We start from the raw sequence: 26,021 nt of genomic DNA, 5'->3' as shown, positions 1-26,021 counted from the left end.
CTCAGTTGAGAGTGAGTGAAGCCAAAAAGGTGCTACGCAAGCTGTTGAATGCGAAGAAGACGTACGACAACGCGAGAGATGGGTACAGCAGAGAAAGGGTAGCGAGTGCTTCGGCTACTGACCAGGAGGAACGGATGGACTTGAAGATGGAGGAATTGAAGAAGGAACTGCTGACTGCAATCAAGCAGAACACTCCACCACCTTCTCCAACTGGATGCCAAGAAGCCCCAGCACTACCGTATGATCAGCCGGACAACTCGCCGGATGTGGAGCAAGCGAATGCCGCAGGTTACTACAATTCCAGCGGCAATTGGATTCCGGGGAAACAAAGAGATGCACCGTGGAGGGACCACCAAAATTTCCGATGGGGAGATGGGAATCAGAATCAGAATCAAAATCAGGCTCCAAATCAACCCAACCCCCAGCCGAACCAATATCCCAACCGCGGACCAACAAACCCTGACTACCAGTCTAACTGGGTAGGAAGAAACCAGCATCCTCAGAACCAAAACTCTCAAAACCAGAACCCGAACCCTACCTATGTGCCACCCCATCAGCGAAGCTACCAAAACCAAAACCACAATCAAAACCAGAACCAGCACCAATTTAACCCAGGGCCTCAACATAACACCCACCACCAAAACCAAAGTCAATACCAGCACAACCACGATCAGTATAACCCTCCTGCCCAGTATAACCAGTACCCACTGAACCAAAACCAACAAAATTTCTCGGGCTACCAGTCAAACCCACCACCTCAGTATAACCAGCATCAGAGCTCGAGCCAATTCCATCACCCAAACAGGTCGAGGAGGTCCGTGGAGGACATGATGGGAGAAATGCTTGCCTCGCAGCAAAGCATTAAAAATGACTTGCAGTCCAGTAACGAAACAATGCAAGGAATGCAAAGTGCCCAGAAGGAGCATAGGGCAAATATGGATATGATGAACAGGCAGTTGGCCCAGCTCGCTAACTCAGTGGGCGAAATGAAGGGGAACTCAGGGAAACTCCCATCTACAGTCCATGTACCTGAGAAGGCAAATGTGAGCAAGATTACACTACGGTCCGGGACAGCCTATAATGGACCTCAGCTCAAGAACCCTGTTGGGGAGTCTAATGGAGAAAGGGTACTGAGCGACGTCATTCCAGCGGAAGAGCTCAAGAGGCCTCTGCCTCAGATGGAGGATCCGTTTTTTCTAAGCGAGAAGCCTACCGTGGAACGAAAGGAGGAAGAAACACAACCTAGGAATGAGCAACCGGGAGGAGTAATGCCCACATCGGATCCTCCAACCCAGGAGACTCAAACGGGAAATCCACAAGGATTGACTGGAGAGGCTAAAGGAGAAAAACCGTTCCCATATCGGTTTGTGACGAAGAGGAAGAAAGAAAACCCGGTGGATTTCATGTCGATCTTTGGGAAGCTGGATGTCACTATACCATTCCTCCAAGCCGTGAGACTGCCCCCCCTGGGAAAGTTTATAAAGGAGTTCATAGCCGGGAAGGCCCAGGAAGATGGAAAGATCATGGTGGAGGGAATAGCATCGACCATTGTACAGGAGAAGCTACCACCCAAGAGAGCTGACCCAGGTATGTTTACCTTGCCCATAACGATTGGAGATGTGAAAATCAAGCATGCAATGTGTGATTTAGGAGCATCTATCAATGTTATGCCATTATCCATTTATAATCGGTTAAAGGGGGTAAAATTATCGAATACTAGGGTGTTAATCCAATTGGCTGATAGGTCATGTATCAATCCTGAGGGTGTGTTAGAAAATGTGCTGGTCAGGATACAGAACTTTACTTATCCCGCTGATTTTTATGTCATTAAAATGAGTGAACCAGAAGCTAGGGAGTCTAGCGGGATATTGTTAGGAAGACCATTTTTAAGAACGGCTAAGACAATTGTGGATATGGCCGAAGGGACAATATGCATTGACTTTATTGGTGAGAAATTTGTCTTTGACATCAACGAAGCCATGAAGAGACCAATAGATTCTGAAAATCTATGTTATGTTGATGTAATTGACCCCCTAGTCCAAGAATTTCTTGAGACCGAATTATTGCAGGAAAAGCTCCAAGCCTTGGATGTGTATGCCCAGGCTGATGTGGAAGCAGCCGCATGGTGTGATCTGATCAGTAGCCGAGGGTTGACTGACGAAGAGATCGAGGAAGCAATTATGGAATTATGTCAGAAGTCAGAGCTAGCAGGATCCGTAGGGGCCGTGGTACCAGCCAATATGGAGAAAAAATCAGATGCTGAACAGGAACAAGAGGAGGATCCAAAGAAGAACCCTTTACCTACAGACACACTACCCCCGCAAGTGGAGTTGAAAAAATTGCCGGCAACCCTTAAGTATGCCTACCTAGGGGAGGAAGACTCATTCCCCATAATCATCAACAGCGGGTTGACTGAAGAACAAGAGGCAAGACTACTGACCGTGCTGAGCAAAAACAAGAAGGCTATTGGATGGAGCCTTACGGACCTGGTAGGCATAAGCCCGGACGTCTGCATGCACCACATTAGGCTAGAGGATGGAGCCAAGGCGCATAGGGACTCTCAAAGAAAGATGAACCCAAACATGCGAGAAGAGATACTGAAGGAAATCTTGAAGTTTCTCTCACTGGGCATTATATACTCGGTGCCAGACAGTGAATGGGTTAGCCCAATCCATATGGTCCCCAAGAAGTCAGGGATCCAGGTGATTAAGAATGAGAGGAATGAACTAGTGCCCACCAGACTAGTTACTGGTTGGCGAATGTGTATAGATTACCGAAGGCTGAACGCTGCAACCAGGAAGGACCACTTCTCCCTGCCATTCATCGATCAAATGCTGGAGCGACTGGCTGGGAGGAAGTACTTCTGCTTTTTAGATGGGTACAGTGGATACTTTCAAATCTATGTGGATCCGGAGGACCAGGATAAGACCACGTTCACGTGCCCATTTGGAACCTATGCGTATAGGCGTATGCCATTTGGCCTATGCAACGCCCCTGGTACTTTCCAACGGTGCATGATGAGCATATTCTCGGACTTAATTGAAGATTGTATAGAGATCTTTATGGATGATTTCACTGTCTATGGAGACTCTTTCGACTCGTGCTTGAAACATTTGGATGTAGTGCTAGGAAGGTGTCAAGCAAAGAGTCTGGTCTTGAACTTTGAGAAATGCCACTTTATGGTTACAGAAGGAATTGTTCTAGGACATGTGGTGTCAGAAAAAGGAATCCAGGTGGATCAAGCTAAGGTGGATGTCATATCCAAACTACCCTTCCCTACTGATCAGAAAGGAATAAGAGGTTTCCTTGGCCATGCGGGATTTTATCGAAGATTCATCAAGGATTTTGCCAAGATTGCCCAACCACTCACCAGGCTTCTCCAGAACGAGGTGGAATTCGTCTTCGATGAGCATTGCAAGGCTGCTTTTAACCTCCTTAAGGAAAAATTGATTTCTGCACCAATCATTCAGGCTCCTGACTGGGATCACCCCTTCAAGGTGATGTGCGATGCTAGTGACTATGCAGTGGGGTCGTGCTAGGTCAGAAGATAGACGGAAAAAGGTACGTGATATTCTATGCATCAAAAACCCTGAATCAAGCCCAACGGAATTATGACACCACCAAGAAGGAGATGTTGGCGGTTGTCTATTCGTTCGAGAAGTTCAGGCAGTACCTACTGGGATCCAGAGTCATCGTCTATACTGATCATGCGGCGATTAAGTATCTCATTGCGAAGAAGGAGTCAAAACCCCGACTGATCGATGGGTGCTGCTTTTACAAGAATTCGACTGGGAGGTAGAAGACAAGAAGGGAGTTGAGAACAAGGTAGCGGACCACTTGAGTAGAATAATACAAGAAGGGAACAGTGAAGATGTAAGGGATCGATTCCCGGAAGAGCATTTATGTGAAGTAATTTTCTCCGCAAGGAAGATCAATTGGGAAGAAGTGATGAGACTTACTGGTCAGGACGCAACAACCAAAGGTAAGGAGAAAGTGGGACAAGAACCCTGGTATGCGGACTTGGCAAACTACTTAGTAACAGGAGAACTGCCAATGGTGCCAAACGTAACGAAGGCTCAGAGGATGAAGATCAAGAGCGAGGCAAGGTATTATTTCTGGGACGACCCATACTTGTGGAAGGCAGGAGCAGACCAGGTCATTAGAAGATGTGTTCCTGACTGGGAGCAACGGGATGTACTGACGCATTGCCACTCCTTGGCATGTGGAGGGCATTTCGGACCTAGGAAGACTGCTAGAAAGGTGCTAGATAGCGGATTCTACTGGCCAACCTTGAATAGAGATGCATACGAGTTCTGCAAGGGCTGTGACCGCTGCCAACTGACCGGTGGAATTTCCGCAAGAGATGAAATGCCGCAAGTTCCAGTAATAGTTTGTGAGATGTTTGACATCTGGGGTATGGACTTCATGGGTCATTTTCCCTCATCTTATGCGAACTCCTACATCCTGGTGGCAGTTGACTATGTATCAAAGTGGATAGAAGCCAAGGCCACAAGCACTTGTGAATCTAAGGAAGTCACCAAGTTCCTCAAGAGTCATATATTCAGCCGATTTGGAATACCAAGGGCAATCATCTCCGATCAAGGGACTCACTTCTGCAACCGAACGGTCGAAGCATTGATGAAGAAGTACGGAGTTCATCACCGCCTATCCAGTCCTTACCACCCTCAAGCCAACGGGCAAGCAGAGATCTCAAACAGGGAAATAAAGAGCATTTTAGAGAAGACAGTCAACCCTTCCAGAAAAGATTGGAGCACAGGGTTGGAAGATGCCCTGTGGGCATATCGCACAGCCTACAAAACTCCTATCGGGATGTCCCCCTATCGCATCGTCTTTGGGAAGATGTGTCACTTGCCAGTAGGAATTGAACACCGAGCATACTGGGCAGTTCAGCAGGTTAACGTGGATGCTAAGAACTGTGAACAGGAAAGGAAGCTACAACTACAAGAGCTGGAAGAACTCAGATTGGAGTCATTCGACTCAGCCATGTGGTACAAGGAGAAAACAAAAATGTGGCACGACAAAAATCTGAGAACCAAGGATCTCCAAGTTGGTCAGAAAGTACTACTCTTCCAGTCAAGATTGAAGCTAATGCCTGGGAAACTCAAGTCAAAATGGGCAGTACCTTACATTATCACTGCACTACGTGCTAATGGAGCGGTCGAGATTTCAGGGAGTATCCCTAACTCTGAACCTTTTGTCGTTAATGGACATAGATTAAAAATATATAGGGAAAATGAAGAAGTGTGTGTAGTGGAAGAAATTCCACTACACATTAAGAGCATCTAAATGACCAGTAGGAAAGGGATTTGAAGTTCCACCTGGTTAACGTCATATGTAATGTACTTACTGACCAGGTAAAACTTCAAATACCCTTAGTAAGGATGTAAATATTGTAAATAATTGTTATTTTAATTTAAGTCAAGAAAGAAAAACAACAAAAAGATTTTTTTTCGGATCTTAAATATTAATTCGGAGTTCGTACTGACCACGAGAATGCCACTTGGGTGAAACTCTGAATTATATTAAAGAGCCAATTATCTACTTTTTCTATTTCTAGCTAATTGAGAAGAGGGAGTTGAGTAAAGTTTGAATTTTGGGCGTGTTGCAGCTTTGCAGGCGAGTGCAGAGGCTGGGAGGCGCGTGAGGCAAGGACGTGACAAGCAACGTCCAATCGGCTGTCAGCAAGCACAACCGCCTCCCACACGAAGCGTCTCAACCGAGCGACTGCCTACAACCGGTCAAAACCCTCAACTGCCCACCCCTCTATAAAACACCCCACCGCCTACTCCCCTTCACTTTACAAACCCTTACCTGCACTCTCTCTCTCACAACCACCACCCCCACTCCGAAAAACCACCACCCACTACAGAAACTACCGCAAACCACACCGGCACAGCCATGGCAAAAAAGAAAGCAACCGTCAACCGAGCACCTACCGCCGGCGGGGCCTCGTCTGAACCCCAGACAGCAGCCGAATCAAGGCCGCCAAGCCCACAACAAGCACAACCACCGCCGACGACACAAACTCCGGCGATGGTTCCTTTAGACGCATTGGCGGCGTTTCTAAGCCAACAGGACCCCAACAGAGACTGGGCAGCAACCCTAGCCGGATTTGGCTTAACCGGAGGAGTGCCGGCGACATCAAACCCCACCCCAACCATAACCACAGAAAATCCACCCACCACCACCCCAAAAACCTTAATTCCGACGTCCGAAAATATTTCCCCAACAATTGCTGCACAAGCAGGACCCTCCCACCCTTCTCTCACACACCAAACAGAGCCGCTGGACGTCAGCCCTCTTTCCGCCTATCAAGATCCCAACTGGGGAGAAACGGAAGATAAGGAAGGTGGAGGGAAGGCAAGCGAGAGCAAGAAGGATGAAGCAGAGGAGATTAGGGCCACTGAAGCAGATATCGATGCAGCAAAGGAGGAGATAGATCTGAACGAAACGGCCAGGAAGCAAGGGATAATGACAGAGGAAGAATTTCAAGCGGTTTTGGGTAAAGGGGATCGAATCGTGGTAAACCCTGAAGGGGTGGCTGAGGTACTGGACCTCGCATCCCAGGCAGTAGGGAAAGAGGAAGCAACAAAGAAAGCGGAAAGGTCGGAAGGGGTAGCCCACCAGTCAGTAGAGGAGAAGACAGACGAACAACCGAAAAGAGCCGAACAACTTGAAGAGGAGAGACGAGACCCAGAAACACCTCAAGAGGAAGCCTCAGTGGTGACTAAACCCAAACCAGTAAAGAGGAGGCTAGTGTTGAAAAACGACCCCAAGGCGGAAAGGCAGAAACCCCAAAGAGTGTCACAGAGATGTTTGGGAAAGTGGACGTCCAACAAGGCAGGAGCAAACACCGCCGCAGATGCAGTGGAGATTTCGAGTGATGCCGAGAAGACTACTCCTACAAAACCTGGGGAGGAGCCCTCGAATGCTAGCCAGGAGGACACCCAATTGGCAACATGGACAGTATCAACAACGCCGACTGACCAGGAGGAAAATACTGACAAGGTGGCTGAGGGTCTAGACCTCGCATCAGGGTCAGTAGGTCGGGAGGAGGCAGCAAGAAGTGATACTAGTACCCGCATGGTGGCCGAGCCTACCGCCCAGGAGGACACTTCAACACAAGCCGACGAGGAAGCAGAGGCAATGGATGTCGAAGAGACTAAGTACATTCAAGAAAGGAAGAGGAAGGGGAAAGCCCCTGTCAAGAAGAAACAAGTAAAGAAGAAGCAGCGCACTACCAATGCGAGCATAGTAATCAGAGAGCCAGAAGAGAAAGAGAGATCAAGTGACACAGACTACACTTCCAGCGAGGATTCTGACTCAGAGAGTGATATCTCTCTGGAAGGAGAAGACTATCACGAGCAGCAGCTCCCAGACAACCACCTTGAACTAATCCACCCTCCGGTAGAAAGGATCGTGTACCGGCGGTGGAGGGTAACGCTCACCGATGAGCTTATGGAGGACATGAAGCACTTCGACACCCAAAAGCTTCAAGATGCATTTGACGACAAAGATGACAGTAGCAAACAAGTCAAATGCGGAAAGGTACTCCATATACCCTCTTTGGATGAGTTGTCTGTTCGTGATTCTTTCCTGGCCAGTATAGAGGCATTGGGCTTTGAGTGGCTGTTAGATAATAGGGACCCAGAGATATCCGTGAGATTAGCGAAGGAGTTTTTCACCACGTTTAGGTTCCAAGTAACCACAGACCTAGACGAGGTGTCAATCTCCTTTAGGATATTCGGTGGTGAACTGTCGATGAGTTTGATAGAATGGACTGTCAGATTGGGAATGTGTAGCCTGGAGGAGGCTATAGGGCCGGACTGGAGAAGCCGTGAGAGGGGGGTACCGAGGCGTCATATAGAATTTGAGCCCCAGGAAGCCTGGGAGGAGTTAACCCACCCCAATGCTGGCCAGTTCGCCTCCACAAAATCCAGATCCACCCACTTCAACAATTCCATGCTACGGTTGGTGCAGCTCTACTTAGGCTACAACCTGTTGGGGCAGAGTAACTCAGCCGCCAGAACGTCCATGACAGAATTGTACCTAGTGTGGTGTGCTAAGCGTGGAAGAAAACTACACTTGGGATTCTGGACAGCCTACCAATGCCATCTAATAGCCACCTACCCAGCCAGAAACTTGTCCCTCTGCAACATCCTAGGAGCTTTCGTGCGCAACAACATCATCATAACAGAGGCAGAGAACCTGTCTCCAATGTACATGGTCGACGCTCCTGGCCTATTTGATGTACCCTTCTTTGTCCGCACCAACTTGGTATATTATAGAGAAGGAGTACCCCAGTTCTACCCAATGTGAGAAGCCCCTGGAGGAAGGGCACAACAAGGCCAGGAGGTGCAAGCTGCCCCGATCGACCAAGCGCAGAGGCTGAGACAAGAGAATCTGGAGAGGGCAGTAACTGAGCTGGCTGAGGAGAACAGACAATCGCGGGCGGAGATGGCGAAACTGACAGCACTGATGGAGAGCGTACTAAAAGAGTTGGCAAGAGGGAAAGCAAGCAATGAAGCCGGACCAAGCGGACATGGAGGACAAGAAGCTGGAACCACCGGACCTGAGGAAAAAGAAAGTGATGAGCAAGAGGAGGACGATGAAAACCAACCCGGACCTGCTGAGGAAGAACCAACGGACCCACCTGCACAGAACCCTGCCCCAAGAAGGAGCAGGAGAAACATCTGATCGAACCTCCCCAACTGACCAGTTAGTTTTTCTTTTTGATTTTTTTTTAGTGTTTCTTTTATTATGTTATTATGTTTTTCTTTGGTGCATATGTTATAATGTTTTCTTTGTGTTTAGTCGTGAGCATGTTACCTCACACTTAGCCTATTGCGTAGTCTAAGTGTGAGGAGTTTATATGTTTATATTTCATGTTTGTAAATATGTTGTTCTGTTTCGTGCATCTATGTTTATATCTGAAAATCTCCCACTTAGCCTATTGCATAGTCTAAGTGTGAGAAGTTTTAGATATAATATGTGTTTGTTATAAGTGTGTGTCCGTCATACTAGCCATTCCCACTTTTCACTTCACAGCCCGTATCTGGGGCAGACACTTGTGAAGTGAGAGGGGGGAGCTAATGGCCAGTATGACATGTATATATGTGTTATTTGAGTCAGTACATGTTAGTTTTCTTTTTAAGGTTTGTTAGGTCTAGGAATTATGTGCTATGTTTTATAAATGGGCTTAAAACTCAACTGCCTCGAACTGACGGTGAGGGGAATTGAGGGAGATAAGACATGCCGGAAAACGGAAACCACCCCCTCCAGTAACTCCTAGTCAGTATAGATGATGCGAGTATGAAGGAAAAACCCAACCCTTAGGTCAGACACGAAAGCCCTCTTAAAAGGTGAGTTAAAGGCCTAAGGTGGAACCACTTTCCACTAAACACTGAAAAAAGAAGAGAGGCTACCACATGATGTCTAGGGCAAGGTGACCGCGTGTAGCAAACCCTGAAGGCAGTAGGAAACCCTCCCCCCCCCCCAAAAAAAAAAAAGAAAAAGAAAAAAAAAACCTACCCTTAGAACCCCATTTTCTAGCCTGACTTATACCCCGAAATAAACCATCAGCCACTGGAACTGTGCGCGTGCAAGGCATGAGGCAAGGAGGCAACTGACCAGGAGGACATACAAAAAGGAACCAGCTGAAGAAGAGAAAAACAAAGAAAGAAGCAGAAAATCGATCTGAAGTTTCCAGATCCAAAAAAATAGAAGAAGGAATAAGGGTGGCGAAGCCACACAAAGAAGAAAATTGAAGAAAATGGTCGCAGATACTTGACCACAAAAAGACGAAGGAAGAAGAAGGGATAAGGGTGGCGAAGCCACAAGAAGCTACTGACCAGTTGGAAGCCAATGTCAGAAATTGTCCAGCAAAAGAAGGAGCCCTAGCCAGAAGCCCGAATGCACACAGTTCCCCCTCATCAAAATAAAAAGTTAGTTTTTGAACTTAGAGCCTTAGGGACAACTACCCCAAACGCTACAAGCCACTAGCCCCATTACAAGCCTTAAAGACCTTCGGGAGCTGCATGTGAGATCTGAGTCCGAAACATCTGTGGTTTAGCATTGAGAGAAAACAGTCCTAACATCCCCTGTGAGGAATGAGTGACTGAGTGAACCCAGTGTCTGGCCTAGGATTGGATGATCTTGACAAGCAGATATACTGACTGGGGAAGAAATGGGGGGCGGCGGAAGTTCAAGGCTGCCTAAGGCCGGATTGCACCTGATCTCGAGGGGAAGGGTGGTTGAAAATATAGCCTGTTCTATGTGTTTAAGTTAACTATATGTGTATGTGTTTGTGTCGTTAGTGTTTTCTTTTCTTTTGCGTCAGAGTCTTGAGTCTAGCTAGGTAGAGTCGGTCAGGGGGAGTAACCAGGCTCGAATTCGACTTATTTCTTTTTTGTTTGTCTTCACGCTTGAGGACAAGCATGTGGTAAGTGTGAGCAGTTTGATAAGTCGTATTCTAAGCCTTGGTTACTGGTCAGTATATCGTGAAATACATGTATTATCTGCAAAACAGTTGCTAAAGTGTGCAGGATTGAAGGATCCAAGTCAGTAGGTGACGATTCGGGTGACGCAAGTGAAAAGGGCATTAGAAGGGTGCGATACTGACCAGAATGCATGCCAGAGAAAAGGCTCGAGATGGAGAAGGGGGATAGCTGGGATGATTATTTTACAAGGGCAAAAAGGTCAAAGTGCGGGAGAAGTCTACCCTAAAAGCAAGGGCAAGCCTCCCTATAAAAGAAGCCACTTGGAGAGAGAGAAGGGGGCACTTAGAGTTCGGTTCGGAGTTTGAAAAACACGCTTAGTAGAATTCTCTCTAGAAGATCCATCCTTCAGCATTATCTTACCTCTCGTTCCTCGCCACAGCCATGGTCACTTAACGTCCAAGAGTCTGCCGGAGAAGTCATCAGTTCGCCTTTCCAGCCAGTTATCGCAGTAGTATAGTAGTATCATCGCCCGGAGTGGCACAAACAATCTTAATCGCTTTCTTAGTTAAAGTTTACTTGTTTTCATCGCTAGTTATTCTGCAAACACTCATCGTTGTTGCTCTTTTGAAGTACTTTGTTATTTTCCAACATTTACGTTATGAAGTTTCTATTTCGCATGTCACTTTGGTTTGAGTTTGCTTCATTCTGCCTAGGAAAGTTAGATTTAGTCATTGCTTTCAATTTCTAAGTTTTATTTCTTGTCGAGAGCGATTGATTTGAAGTTGTAGCTAAGTTAGTCAAGTTTTTATGCATGAATTTCCTTTCTGCGTAGTGATTACCACCTTGCATGTCAGTCAGTAGAAGCAAAAGCTGCAGTTACCGTTTAATTTAAGTTTAAGCATTTTAATCAATGAATCTTAAGTTTGAATTTGTGAATCTGAAGTTTAGTCATGGTGTTTGTGTTCATCTAAATTCTGTCAATACTTGGTGAAGAAGAAAACGTCAAAATCAACTTTAGTTTGAACCACTTTTACTTTTAAGTTACTTTTTACTTTTGTTCCCTACTTTTCAGAGGTACTATCCAGACTTGTCAGAAGCCCCCAGCCATCAGATACACTTTGTTTTCTAACTTTCCTCTTTTAGTAACTGTCTACTTTCCACATGTCTCTGATACACCTTGTCCCCTACTTTCACGAACACTCCCACATGTCTGTTATTTTCCCGCCTACTAGTCAGTAGAGTACTACCTTATTTCTTGTCTAGGTAAATCTCAACCCAAGCGTGGTAGCTAACCAAACACCCAGGAAAGTCACCACAGTTATCTAAACGTGTCCATCCTCGTGGGATTCAACCCTTACCTCCGCTATACTAATCAGTAGAAGTGGGTTGAGGAAATTTGTTTGAAGTCAGGTCTCGGTCGTCGTATCAACGACTCAGCTGGGTCGGGAATCTCTTCCTGATCAGTTGGATACACTCCAGTTCCACATGCGAAACCATCGAGGACATAAGACCCAGACCTAAGCTCATCTTCACTATTACTTCATTCAGTCATGCAATTTAGTGTCAAACATGATGTTAACTTTTATATATTTTATATCATTATCATTATTAATTATAAACATATGTTAGGTATGAAGAGGATAAGGGGAACTGAACCAGTACATACTTCACCTACTGGGGAAGATGTAAACAGAAAGATGGTAAAGAATGCTAAGAAAGCGTCTAAGAATGTTGATAAAGTTGCTGCAAATAAGGGCACAGGAGTTTCTGACAGAGTTCTGTGTCTTAAAAGAGGTCCCACAAAGTTTGTTGAAGCAATAAAATCTCTGAATGAGGAACAACGAAAGGCAGTAGAAGATATGGGTTTTGGGAGTCTTCTTCATTTCAATTTGACCTTTATTCCAGCAAAGCTTGCATATGAGATACTAGATAATTTTGATATAGATACATGCAGAGTAAAGTTCAAACGAGGAATACTACATATCAGCGATGATGATGTCCATGCCACGCTTGGTTTACCAAATGGTCATTTGAAATTTGAAAGGAATGGACATCAAAAGTTGGACAAATTCATCAACGAGATTGCTGAATCTTGTAACCGAGCTAGAAAAAATATAGGTCCTGATATGTTTATGGAAAAAATGTTAAGTGATGTTGAAGGTGGGGAAATGTTCAGGAAGATATTCTTGATTTTATTCGACACAATCTTGATTAACCCCTCTGGAGACGGATACTTGACAACACAGATTGAAGAGGTAATCGATGACATTGATAAGGCCAAAGATTATAATTGGTGCGGTTATGTGATTGATTCTCTCCTTCATGCCCACAAGGTTTGGGCTAAAGACAAGAGCAAACCATTCACTGGGCCAGTTTCATTTCTGGTGGTAAGTAACTAAAATATATATCCTTGAATTAATCTGTTTTAAATATGAAGTTTTATTTAGAAGTGATGAACTAATGCTAAGTTTCATTTTGTAGCCATGTTATGTTGATAGGATTGTTCTTCAATCACGGCTCGTCACAAGAACATTCCCAATAATCAATGGCTGGACAAGCAAACTGCTAAACGAAAGACAGAAAATAGAGCTTGAGCCTGGGCCATTTGGAAGAGGCATTAAGGAGGGTATTTTCAATCCCCAAAGAAGCAATCTGTTTGAATTGGGTGGAAAGCATGACATTTCCAGCTCATCTTGCATAAAAGGAAGTGATATCTCTGCTGCTGCAAAACGTAGAAAGCACTTTTTCAAAGTTATGGGAATTGCAGATGATGCACTAAGTGAACTTATGAAGAATATAGAAGAAGATGCAGAAGATGTCAAGAAAGATGCCTGCTCTAAAGTTGCAGCCAAATGCTCATTGAAAATGATGGGCGTGCAACAGATGGGACAAGAAGAAGATGGCATTGAAATCCAAAACATGTCTCAAGAAATGTCTCAAGCAATGCAAGATGACGACGTTGATGATCCAGAATTTATCGCTGCAGTTGAGAAAGTAATGAAGGTGGCAGAGCTAAGAAAAAGATGGCAATCTGAAGGTCCTTCGTTTGATTTAGGATTTGAGGTTGGTGGAAGGAACGTAAGTGGATGAATGGCTTCTTGGTTGAAAACTTGGATGTTGTAGTATGAGAACTTTGTTTTGTTGTGTTGTAATTCATATAAATAATGGGATGTAACTAACTGACTTATTTTGTTTTGTATTTGGGGATGAACTAAACTTATTTTGTTTTAAAATATGAAATGGTTTTTGTAACTAACATGTTCTATTTAGGCAATGGAGAACAATTGTTCATTAGGTTTTGTTTGTATTGTTGTTTATAAATTACAGGTTGATAATACACCGTCAAGGGACATATATCCCGAGAACTATATCTTCGAGGCTGTACAATTCATGCCCGTAGATGATGTGAATAAGGTAAAATTTTACCTTGCTTTTTATTAAGTCTGTTTGAAGTAATATTTCAGTATAATGAAGTAACTATCGTACTGAATGAACTATTTTTTACCTTGCCCTTTATTAACTCTGTTTGAAGTAATATTTCAATATGATGAAGTAACTGTCATACTGAATGAAGTATTTTTTATATAATACTACTGGCAGGGTCTTAATGTACAAATGACAGATGTTACATCGCCATCAAACTTCAGTGTTGATGCAGGCCTTATGGATAACTTAAAAGCTAATATAATGGAGAATGTAAAATCTGAATTTTCAGAAGTATACATCTCAAACAATTGTTCAACATGGATCAAATGTGAGATTGCATATAGATGATGAGCCAAAGGATGATGGAACCAAGGTATAAATCTAAATTACATGATTAAAAATCTTTATCACCCTACTACACACAGCATACAACCATGTGACATGATCTCTTTACTTGTTTGATCCATGTTTACAAATGTCAAACCTAACAAGCACTGAATACTTTTTACTTCATTATATTAATAATTTGGTTCATTGTGTAGAAGATCCAGTTCATTATGAATTAACTATCTTATTTAATGAAGTATTTTGTTATGTTATTCTACTTCCAGAATCTTAGTATACAAATGACCGATGTTACACAACCATCAAAGTTCAGTGTTACCTTGTCTTTTATTAACTCTATTACAAGTAATATTTCAGTATTATGAAGTAATTGTCGTACTGAATGAACTATTTTTTACCTTACCTTTTATTAACTCTGTTTGAAGTAATATTTCAATATAATGAAGTAACTGTCGTACTGATTGAACTATTTTTTACCTTGCATTTTATTAACTCTGTTTGAAGTAATATTTCAGTATGATGAAGTAAGTGTCATACTGTATGAACTGTTTTTTATATAATACTACTGGTAGGGTATTAATATACAAATGGAAGGTTTTACATCGCCATCAAACTTCAATGTTGACGCAGGCCTTATGGATAACTTAAAAGCTAATATAATGGAAAAGGTAAAATCTGAATTTTCAGAAGTATACACCTAAAACAATGAAATAGCTTGTCCTTGGAATGAATAATTTTCTAAATCAATACCAGGATTTGAATACATTATGTGTTGTTCAACATGGATCAAATGTGAGATTGCATAAGGATGATGGAACCAAGGTATAAATCTAAATTACATGATTAAAAATCTTTATCACCCTACTACACACAACAAATGTCAAACCTAACAAGCACTGAATACTTTTTACTTCATTATATTTATAATTTGGTTCATTATGTAGAAGATCCAGTTCATTATGAATTAACTATCTTATTTAATGAAGTATTTTGTTATGTAATTCTACTTCCAGGATCTTAGTATACAAATGGTAGATGTTACACAACCATCAAAGTTCAGTGTTGATGCTGGACTTATTGAAAACTTAAGAGTTAATCTAACAGAGAAGGTAAAATAACAATTTGAGAAGTATATATCTTAAATAATGAAGTATCTTGTCCCTGAAATGGATCATTTTCTTAACCACTACCAAAATTTGAATACACCGTGTGTTGATCAGCATAGATCCAATGTGAGATTTCATAAAGATGATGGAACCAAGGTACAAATCTAATTTACATAATTAAAAATATTTATCCCCCTACTACACACAACATAAAAGCATTGAAATGATCCTTTGCCTTTATTGATCTATGTTTATGAATGTCATACTCAAACAGCAGTGCATACTTTGTACTTCATTATATTTACAATTTAGTTCATTATGTAGAATATTAATGTGGATGCGGAAATTCAGTCAGTGTTGAATGCTTATAAGGATATAGACATGGATGATGATTTCATGGAAAGTTGTTTGGTTGGTAAGTCAGTGTCAACTGAGCTCATTGTTTACAATGCCAACAAGGTAAGCTTGTGCAAAGTCATAGATAATTTGAAGTTTGTTCTTAATATGATGAAGCTATAATAATTGATTTATTTATTGCAAACAATAGATCAAAACTTTGAAGGAACGGGTGGATGTACGTACTAGAAATGAGAAAACTGTGTCTCATGCATTGAGATCTCCATTCAATGAACGACCAGTTAAGATTACAAACAAGCTCAGTAAAGATGAAAAAGAATCATATTACTGGATTCTTACAACACATAAAACGGAAAAGTATGATTTCTAAATTATTTTCTAATAGTGTATCACATTATTTTTACTAGTATGTGAAATTCTAACATATATTAAAAAATATGCAGACTTGAACTTGTTTATGACGATGACGTTGTAAAAGTTACAAAGATGGAAATGTGTTCCTTGATACCTAGGAAATTAATTGTGGTTGGCGTTATAGATGCATGGGCTTCCTACCTCAACAATATGGAAGAATTCCGATCACTGTACTCATCAAGGCGACTATTTTTCACCACTTATCCACGTGTAAGTACAAATTATTTAAATTAAATAATATTAATTGTTGTGAAAATCCTAACTATGTTAATATACAGTTGTATACGATTGTTACAAAGCCTCAAAACATGGATGTCAACAAAATCATTGCAAACTTCTGCAGCAACTTGGACAGAGAGGTGAAGGAAATACCGAATTTCAAATGGGAACATGTGGACACGGTACAAGCATCATTCCGAAGTATCTTAATTTTTTATGAAGTAGTAATTTGAAAAGCTATACTGTATAAAACTATGAAGTAGTTAATTGCCAAAATGAAGTAATAAAACTTAATAGTGAAGTAATAGACTAAATATGAACTATCTATTTACTATTTTGTATGGGTTTAGGGTTTTAGGAATAAACTCAGCTGCTGTGTTGTTTCATATTCTTCAGATATTTAACAATACTTCATTCTCCCAGTTTTTTACTTCATTCGTGTGATCTTTTACTTCATTACATAGGTCTTTTTCCCCATATGTGCGAATGAGCATTATTATGGTATTTGCTTTTGCTTCAAAAGAAATGGAATTGTTGTTCTAGATAACTCTGAAAATGGCGACGACAATGATCTCACAACCAATTATAGTGACATTCCAGAGACGTTGTGAAAATTATTATCGTATACGATTGTTACAAAGCCTCAAAACATGGATGTCAGCAAAATCATTGCAAACTTCTGCAGCAACTTGGACAGAGAGGTGAAGGAAATACCGAATTTCAAATGGGAACATGTGGACACGGTACAAGCATCATTCCGAAGTATCTTAATTTTTTATGAAGTAGTAATTTGAAAAAATGAAGTTAAAGCTATACTGTATAAACCTATGAAGTAGTTAATTGTCAAAATGAAGTAATAAAACTTAATAGTGAAGTAATAGACTCTAAATATGAACTATCTATTTACTATTTTGTATGGGTTTAGGGTTTTAGGAATAAACTCAGCTGCTGTGTTGTTTCATATTCTTCAGATATTTAACAATACTTCATTCTCCCAGTTTTTTACTTCATTCGTGTGATCTTTTACTTCATTACATAGGTCTTTTTCCCCATATGTGCGAATGAGCATTATTATGGTATTTGCTTTTGCTTCAAAAGAAATGGAATTGTTGTTCTAGATAACTCTGAAAATGGCGACGACAATGATCTCACAACCAATTATAGTGACATTCCAGAGACGTTGGTTTGTATTCTTCACATATGATTTAATTTTATTACACTTACATATGATACACAACTAAAAATAACATATATTTTATTATACATGCAGAGATCATATTTTTGTCACTTCCTCACCAACATTGGTCTTTACAAACAGTGCAAGACAATATCCAATGCTGAAATACAGAGATTCAAAATGCCATGGAGAACTTCTAAAAATGTTGAAGACTGTGGAGTATTTCTAATGCGCCACATGGAAACATACAAGGGTGAGCGTGAAGGTTGTTGGAACTGTGGTTTAAAAAAATCAAGTTCAGGTGTTCTCCAGAGCTTGAGGGCCAAGTATTGCTCAGTATTGATGTTAGCAAATAACAGCCATACAAGCTTCAACAACAAACAAGTTACCGCAGCATACTATAAGGAGGAAAGCAATAGCCATGTAATAGATGTTGAGAAAATGATTGCAGCATATTTAAAGAAAAAATGAAGATTTTAGCAGATTAAGTTTTGATATATACATAGATCTGTTTAGAGCAATTCAAAATAAAGTACTCCCTCCGTCCCGCTTTAGCAGTTGACTCGACTTATTTTAACACAAGTGATACCCGCAAGTGTACGGGGCTAGTGTAGCAATTAGCAAGCAAGAGTATCGTATCCCACAGAGACTAATTTGTATCAACTTAACTACCACGAACAAATATTGACTACTATCTGGAGAATCGGGAAAGGTTTGGTTTGTTATAACACTACGGAAAGCATATAATGAACGAATAGATAAATAAAAGCAAGTAAACACGGAGTGAAAAGATATATGGAGAAAATTGTAGAACTCAAGGATCCGATGCACAATTCCAAGCTCTTATCCAATCAAATTGCCTTACCTTTTGATGTCTCTAGAGTTACTAAGTCGACCACAATTATAGATTAAACCCCCTCCCGAGGTGAGAAACCTGTAGATTAGGTGCTAGGATTGAAGTCCCCTTCTAATCCTAAAACCCCTAACTCCCAAAAGTTCGATTAGGTCAAAGACCTCACTCAAAACCTCAACTCTCCCGAGTTTTATTGCATTAAGGTGTGAATTATTCTTATTTTCAGATTAATTATTTCATCTCCCGATTAATCTAATTAATCATACACAATCAAGTGGTGATCAAGCAATTGAAAGGAATAAGCCCACGAATAATCAAATAACTACAAGAGCAAGGTAAGAACAAAATTAATTGGATAAAAACTATGAAATCAATGCATCATCACCAAGAATTCTACAAAATAGGGTTTAGCAACTCATGTTCTTCATAAAAACCATGTTCAAAACAAAAGATTCTATGAAATACATGGAGAAAAGATTAAGATACTCCTGTGAGAATGAATCTATGGAATGGCAACTTCAATCTTCCGATTGGAAGTCTTTAATCTTCAATTCCCTCCCTCAAAGGTGTTCTTGGGTGTGTGTGTGTGTTGGAGGCGGTAGATGTTGAATGGATGTGAACCCTAGGCGTTTTCCCTTTAATCTCCCATCAAAAATCGCGTTTTTGCCAAAAGAATACACCAAAATAGCGTACCCGGCCGGGTGAGATTATAAAGAGCAAAATTCACCCGGCCGGGTAGTCATTTTCGACCCCTTTCTGGCCATTTCCCGCAGAATTACAGTACCCGGCCGGGTGTATTTACAGTGTAATAATTCACCCGGCCGGGTGTAAGTTTCTGGATAGCGCAGTGTTCTTGTAACGGCCATAACTTCTTCTACCGAACTCTGATTGAGGTGTGCAAGATACCCACGTGATAAGTCGTATTCTAAGCCTTGGTTACTGGTCAGTATGTCGTGAAATGCATGTATTATCTGCAAAACAGTTGCTTAAGTGTGCAGGATTAAAGGATCCAAGTCAGCAGGAGACGATTCAGGTGACGCAAGTGAAAAGGGCGCCAGAAGGGTGCGATACTGACCAGGATGCATGCCAGAGAAAAGGCTCGAGATGGAGAAGGAGGATAGCTGGGATGATCATTGACAAGTGCAAAAAGGTCAAAACGCGGGAGAAGTCTACCCTAAAAGCAAGGGCAAGCCTCCCTATAAAAGAAGCCACTTGGAGAGAGAGAAAGGGTTCGGATAGACGCCTCCTAAGAGTTCAGTTCGTAGTTTGACAATCACAGTTAGTAGAATTCTCTCTAGAAGATCGATCCTTCAGCATTATCTTACCTCTCGTTCCTCGCCACAGCCATGGTCACTTGACGTCCAAGAGTCTGCCGAAAAAGTCATCAGTCCGCCGTTCCAGCCAGTTATCGTAGCAGTGTAGTAGTATCATCGCCCGGAGTGGCACAAACAATCTTAATCGCTTTCTTAGTTTAAAGTTTACTTTTGTTCGTCGCTAGTTATTTGCAAACACTCATCGCTGTTGCTCTTTTGAAGTAACTTGTTATTTTCCAACATTTACGTTATGAAGTTTCTATTTCGCATGTCACTTTGGTTTGAGTTCGCTTCATGCTGCCTAGGAAAGTTAGATTTAGTTATTGCATTTAATTTCTGAGTGCTTTCTTATCGGGAGTTGTTGATTCAAAAGTTGTAGCTATGTTTAGTCAAGTTTTCATGCATGAGTTTCCTTTCTGCGCCGTGATTACCACCTTGCATGTCAGTCAGTAGGAGTAAAGTTACAGTTTTACCGTTTAATTTGAGTTTAAGCATTTTAATCGATGGATCTTGAGTTTGAATTCATGAATCTGAAGTTTAGTTATGGTGTCTGTGTTCATATGATTTTTGTCAATACTTGGTGAGGAAGAAAACGTCAAAATCAACTTTAATTTGGACCTCTTTTGCTTTTAAGTTACTTTTTACTTTTGTTCCCTACTTTTCAGAGGTACTATCCAGACTTGTCAGAAAGCCCCCAGCCATCAGATACACCTTGTTGTCTAACTTTCCTCTTTTAGTAACTGTCTACTTTCCATATGTCTCTGATATACCTTGTCCCCTATTTTCACGAACACTCCCACATGTCTGTTATTTTCCCGCCTACTAGTCAGTAGAGTACCACCTTTATTTCCCGTCTAGGTAAAATCTCAACCGAAGCGTGGTAGCTAACCAAAACACCCAGGAAAGTCACCACAGTTATCAAAACGTGTCCATCCTCGTGGGATTCGACCCTTACCTCCATTATACTAGCCAGTAGAAATGGGTTGAGGAAATTTGTTTGAAGCCAGGTCCCGGTTATCGTACCAACGACTCAGCTGGGTCGGGAATCACTTCCTGATCAGTTGGATACACTCCAATTCACATACGAAAACCACTAGGACAAAGAACCTGCACTTCACCACGTGAAACTCTTTCGAAGACGAAGAGATTGATATGCATTATGGGCTGATTGGACTTCAAAATCTCCAGTAAATATTGTCTCAAAGCAAGGCTGCTGCACATCCACATATTTTGTACCTTTTTCTACACATTCTTAACAAAATGGTCAACATACCAATATAATAGAGAAGTATATACAAACATGTCCAATAATAGACAAAATATGATCAAATTCATACATAACCACCCTCTAAAACCATGTAAAATCCAAGAATATCAGTAGTCCCATTGACTTTTCTACCCTCTTTTTGTAAAAATGATAAAAAATACTCCCTCTGTCCCAAGATAAGTGACTTGTATTCCTTTTTGGGGTGTCCCACTATAAGTGACCTATTTCCATTTTTAGCAAAAGTCATCTCTCTTACTTTATTATCCACCTACTTTATTCTCTTTTCTCTCCTCTACTTTTCCCTCTCTCATACTTTACTCTCTCCACTTTAACTTATTTAAATACCATTCCTTAAATCCCGTGTCCAAAAGAAGTAGGTCACTTATCTTGAGACGGAGGGAGTAGTTAAAGTGGAGAAATGGTAAAGTAAGAGATACAATAATGTAGATAAGACTCTTCTCTATATTATTCTCTCTCTTAATTTACCATTTAGGTGTGGGTGTAAGGCTATAATGAAAATTAACTGCAAATATGGTGGAAAGTTCTGCATTGTGAAGTTCATTGAAGAGCACAATCATGAATTGTGTGATCCGGAAAAGTCTTACCAGTTTAGATATTTTAGACAAATGTCTAATGTTCAACAAACTCAAGTTGATGTGGCTCAAAGTTGTGGATTGCCTCCAAAGAAAATTATAGATGTAATGGCAAAAGAAGTTGGCGGAATTCAACATCTTGGTTTTACTCATATTGATTTGAAGAATTATTTGAGAACAAAGAGGACTTTGGAGATCAAGCAAGGCGATAGTGGAGGTGTTTTACAATATTTACAAAGGATGAGTAGTGAAGATCCACACTTTTACTATGCAATACAGTTGGACGTGGAAGATCTTATTACAAATATATTTTGGACAGATGGTAGGATGATACAAGATTTTGGTAATTTTGGTGATGTCGTTTGCTTTGATACTACATACAGAAAACATCGAGATGGCAGACCAATCGCCTTGTTCGTCGGCGTTAATCATCATAAACAAACAAATGTGTTTGGTGCAGCATTATTGTATGATGAAACGATTGAAACCTTTGAATGGTTGTGTAACATCCCGAATTTTTCGAACCCTATTTTTAGAGCCAAAAATTTAATTCCCTAATTTATGACTTAGGAGACGTGAATTAATTGAGGAACGAAATTATGACCGAGTCGAGTTTAGGGTTGCGTTGGAAGTTTGAAAAGTCAAACTTGTTGATTATATGACGTGGCATGTGAATATTTGAATTAAAGGTGAAATTATGTGATGATTTAAATTGTTTAAGGGTGAGTGAGATTTTTAGGATATTTTTCCCATAACCTTGTTTTCTTGAATTTTCGAAAATCCCTAGCCTTATTGGAGAAAATCTTATTTTTCCGGATTTAATTTAATTCTTGGGATATTTATCCAAATTAAATCCAAAACCCAATTGTTCCTTATTTAAATGGGAGAAAAATCGACCCCCCCCCCCCCTACTCTTAGGTGATTTTCGAAAATCACCTATGTTGGGAAGGAAATATTATTTTACTTGTTTAATTGATACCTTATTGATTTCCTTCCATACCTAAAATCAAATATTCTATCAAATCTTACCATACCTCAAGAAGATTTTGCCATATCTTATTTTAGTTAATATTCAAAATCCATTCCTTATTTAAACCTTATACTACACGCCTACTACCTATTAAAATGGGGAGGATTTTTATTTTATTTTCCTCCGTGATATTTTATTCTACTCCGTAAAATATACAAAACAAAATCTTGGCTAATCAGAAGCCACAATTTTAAAAAATTCATGCCTTGGAACCCTAGTTCACATTTTATTATTTCTTCCTCCTTACTTCACAATTTTTACCTTAATAAATTGTGTAGAATCAAATCTTCTCAAATATTCTATTTACTTACCTAAAGATCTTATTGAACTCTATAAATAAGAAGCCAAAAACCTAACCCTAGCCATCATCAAATTTTCGCCCCCCACCCAAAGAACACGCCTCCCTCTCTTCTCTCACTCTCTCAATTTTTCTTCTTCTATTCTCCAATATTTCGTCATCCTTTGGAGAAGAAATGAAGTTTAATCCAAGAATCTTGAAGAACCAAGGCTAATACTTTGATTTCTACCGTTCGTTTTCTCAAAAAGGTATTCTCATATTAATCCTCTTCTTTCTAACCGATTAATCGGTATTCTTGAACCCTCATGCATCTGGATTGAGTGAGAGTGGGGTATGAAGGACATAGAAAACGTATGCATGTATGTATGTGAAATCATGTGTGTGTGTGTGTGCGCGTCGTGTGTGTGTGTTTGTGGGTGTGTGTTGGCAAAACACTCACGTGTGACATATGTTGGTGATAGATCTAGAGTTAAGATGCGAATGAGATTTATATGATGAACATGATTTTGATTGGTGATATTAAGATAAACCGATGGGAAAAGGGAAAGCGTTGAGACATGCATGAGTAAGGAGTTTGTGTTGAATCTGATTCATGATACGTGCCTATGTGATTAGAAGGTGAAACCTCGGTTGCGAAGCAGGATAACAAAGGGAAAGAACATACTTGAAATCTAAGTAGTCGAGGTGGGCTTTATTCTTAAACTCTCTTAATTCTTGCAAAAATATTGATTGGTGTTATAAGGGTGGTTTGAAACGTTATGCCATGCCTGTGATTGTTTTTGATGATATTGTGTATCAGATGCCTAGTTTGTGAGTACGCTCCATTAGGCTACAGTGGCTATGGATATGTATAAACGAATTCGGGTCTGAGTACGGGCCGCAAACCCTACCAGGCTGTGTACACGATGAGATCGGGAGCCGTCCTTGCTAGTCGGCCGGTCTCGTGGGCGAAAAGTGTGGCCACACTTTCGTCGCACTATGGAAATGTTGTGATTGTGACTATTGATGAGAAAAAGCGGGGAGATGTTTGACTGGCCAGTCTAAGAAATTATTTTTGTGATACTCGTGATATTCTTTTATAACTGCTTAAAACTCGAGTTCACTATGGTAAGGGTGACATAACTTATTAAATAAAATGTTTTGGCAACAAGCTCACTGAGTATTTCAAAATACTCAGCCCTGCATGTGTTTTCCTTATGTGCAGGTTGAACGGCGACGAGCGTTGGCGGGTGTTGAGACAAATCTAATTAATAAGATGGTTAATATGAACTTCGAGTGTAGTCGTGTCTTCATACATGGCTTCACTTTCTCTTGGATGCTTCCGCTAAATTTTGAAACTCATTTTTTATCACTTAGTCGTTTTGAACCTATTTCTTTTTGGATTAGAAGACTGAGACATATGGTGTTTTGTTGAATTCATTCCAACCCTTGACTTTGATCGTCATTTATGCTATCTGCTCTTCATTGATTATTCTTGATCAAACCGTTGACTTATTGCTTCGTTAGCTTATTATATACCTAGGTCAAATCTCTTTAAATGAAACCCTAGCCTTGTTCTTATTGCATTTAAGTCCGCCTAGTTAACAACCGCCGAATTTGTTATACCCTAGGAGGGCGGGGCGTTACAGGTTGTTTGCTGCATTTGAAGATGCCATGATGGGAAAGAGACCAAAAACCATCTTAACAGATCAAGATCAAGCAATGAGCGCTGCTTTAGCTTCCAAGTGGCCATCAACTTATCATCGCCTATGTGTTTGGCATATTTTTCAGAATGCAGCCATTCATCTCTCGAGTGTTTTTTCGAGTTTCAAGAATTTGCAGCTGATTTTAGTCGTTGTATATACGACTATGAAGAAGAGTCAGAATTCCTTGATGCATGAAACAAAATGTTAAAGAAATACGACTTGAAAGATAATAAGTGGTTGGCAAGAATATTTTCTCTAAGGGAACAATGGGCATTGGTTTATGGAAGAAATACTTTTTGTGCAGATATCATCACAACTCAACGGAGTGAGTGCATGAATGTTATTGTGAAGCATTATGTAAATTACAAAAACAATATTGTTGAGGTGTTCCATCATTTTCAATGGTTGATAGATGATTGTCGTGAGATGGAATCAAAAGAAGATTTCAAAAATGCTCAAAGTTCTCCTGTTATGACATTTCCATTGGAAATATTAAAGCATGTTGCTGCCTTATATACACATAGATGTTTGCATTGTTTAGCGAAGAGTTGATAAAGACATTTGAAAGCAAGATCGAGAGTGAGAATGAGCTTGGAAGTTCAAGAATATATAAGGTCAGGCCATTTCATCGAACTAATGAGCATACAGTCACATATGATTCTATTGGAGGTTCTATTTCTTGCAGTTGTTGAAAGTTTGAATTCTCAGGTATTTTATGCTCACATAGTTTAAAAGTCTTAACATTTATGAATATCGATCGAATACCTGATGAATATATTTTAAAGCGGTGGACTAAACATGCTAAGAATGGTACGCCAAGAGGTTGCGATGAAGCGGTTATTGTTGATGAAAAATCAAGAAAAAAGCAACAATATAAAGAGTTATGTAACTCATTCATGCAGTTGGCAGCAAAAGCAGTTGAGAGTGAAGATGGTTATACTTATGCTAGTGATTGTTGATAAAGCTAATTTCATGCATTGGTTATAAGGATAAATTCTGTGATTTCCTGGGTCTAACAAACCTTTTTGAGCCAGGTGTGTAGAGAAAATGCCAGTCCCAAGAAGAAGATAGAGATCACCTGGTGAAGGAAGCTGGCAAGAAAAATTAAGCAGAAGGATGAAAAGCCACTAGACTGAGGAGCATCGATTGAAGGGCAAAATAGGAATCACAAGAACAGTCTAGAAGCTCTATCCACTATAAAAGGAGCACGCAACCAACATGAGAAAACACGATCGTCACCTTTTCCAGCTCCTAGCTTAGTTTTCTACTTTTCTACGCACTCTTTTGGGGGAAATTTTCTGGGGGGTTCTCGTTTCATAGGAAGTTTGGGTGCAACACCGTCTCTACAGAGGCGAAGAAACAATTATCCTTTATTTTCTGTCTACTTTTGGTACTCGCCGAGTCTTCGCTGTTCGAGGCTCGGCCTTTTGTGTTGTTCCTATCGTTGGATATTTCGTATTTTGCAATGGATATTTCTG

The 26,021-nt window shown here is 40.8% G+C and overlaps 2 protein-coding genes and 1 pseudogene across 2 annotated transcripts; all 3 read left to right on the top strand.

Moving 5' to 3' along the window:
* The first annotated feature begins 7,479 nt into the window (after positions 1–7,479).
* On the top strand, positions 7,480–8,340 carry LOC148928594 (uncharacterized). Its single transcript, XM_089056718.1, has one exon. The coding sequence runs from the start codon at positions 7,480–7,482 to the stop codon at positions 8,338–8,340; it is 861 nt and encodes a 286-aa protein (XP_088912844.1).
* A 5,735-nt stretch (positions 8,341–14,075) lies between these two features.
* On the top strand, positions 14,076–17,975 carry LOC148928593 (uncharacterized). Its single transcript, XM_089069960.1, has 8 exons — positions 14,076–14,156; positions 14,985–15,053; positions 15,662–15,796; positions 15,885–16,051; positions 16,138–16,318; positions 16,387–16,509; positions 17,367–17,510; positions 17,598–17,975. Exons 1-8 carry the CDS (start codon positions 14,076–14,078, stop codon positions 17,973–17,975), a joined length of 1,278 nt encoding a protein of 425 aa, XP_088926086.1.
* Positions 17,976–19,938: 1,963 nt separating this feature from the next.
* LOC148928592 (protein FAR1-RELATED SEQUENCE 5 pseudogene) lies at positions 19,939–25,502 on the top strand (annotated as a pseudogene).
* The last annotated feature ends 519 nt before the right edge of the window (positions 25,503–26,021 follow it).

Source organism: Salvia hispanica, chromosome 4, assembly GCF_029641045.1.
Source record: "Salvia hispanica isolate PSC_SH4W2 chromosome 4, Shi_PSC_v1, whole genome shotgun sequence".
NCBI lineage: Eukaryota > Viridiplantae > Streptophyta > Magnoliopsida > Lamiales > Lamiaceae > Salvia > Salvia hispanica.
This window is presented reverse-complemented; position numbering and strand designations above follow the sequence as displayed.

Bases quoted from the DNA above. Each gene is read 5' to 3' on its own strand.
- LOC148928594 (XM_089056718.1), top strand. From the start codon at position 7,480: ATGGAGGACATGAAGCACTTCGACACCCAAAAGCTTCAAGATGCATTT.
- LOC148928593 (XM_089069960.1), top strand. From the start codon at position 14,076: ATGACAGATGTTACATCGCCATCAAACTTCAGTGTTGATGCAGGCCTT. The intron at 16,052-16,137 runs GTATGATTTCTA...AAAAATATGCAG, and splicing joins ACAACACATAAAACGGAAAA to ACTTGAACTTGTTTATGACG. The intron at 16,319-16,386 runs GTAAGTACAAAT...GTTAATATACAG, and splicing joins TTTTCACCACTTATCCACGT to TTGTATACGATTGTTACAAA.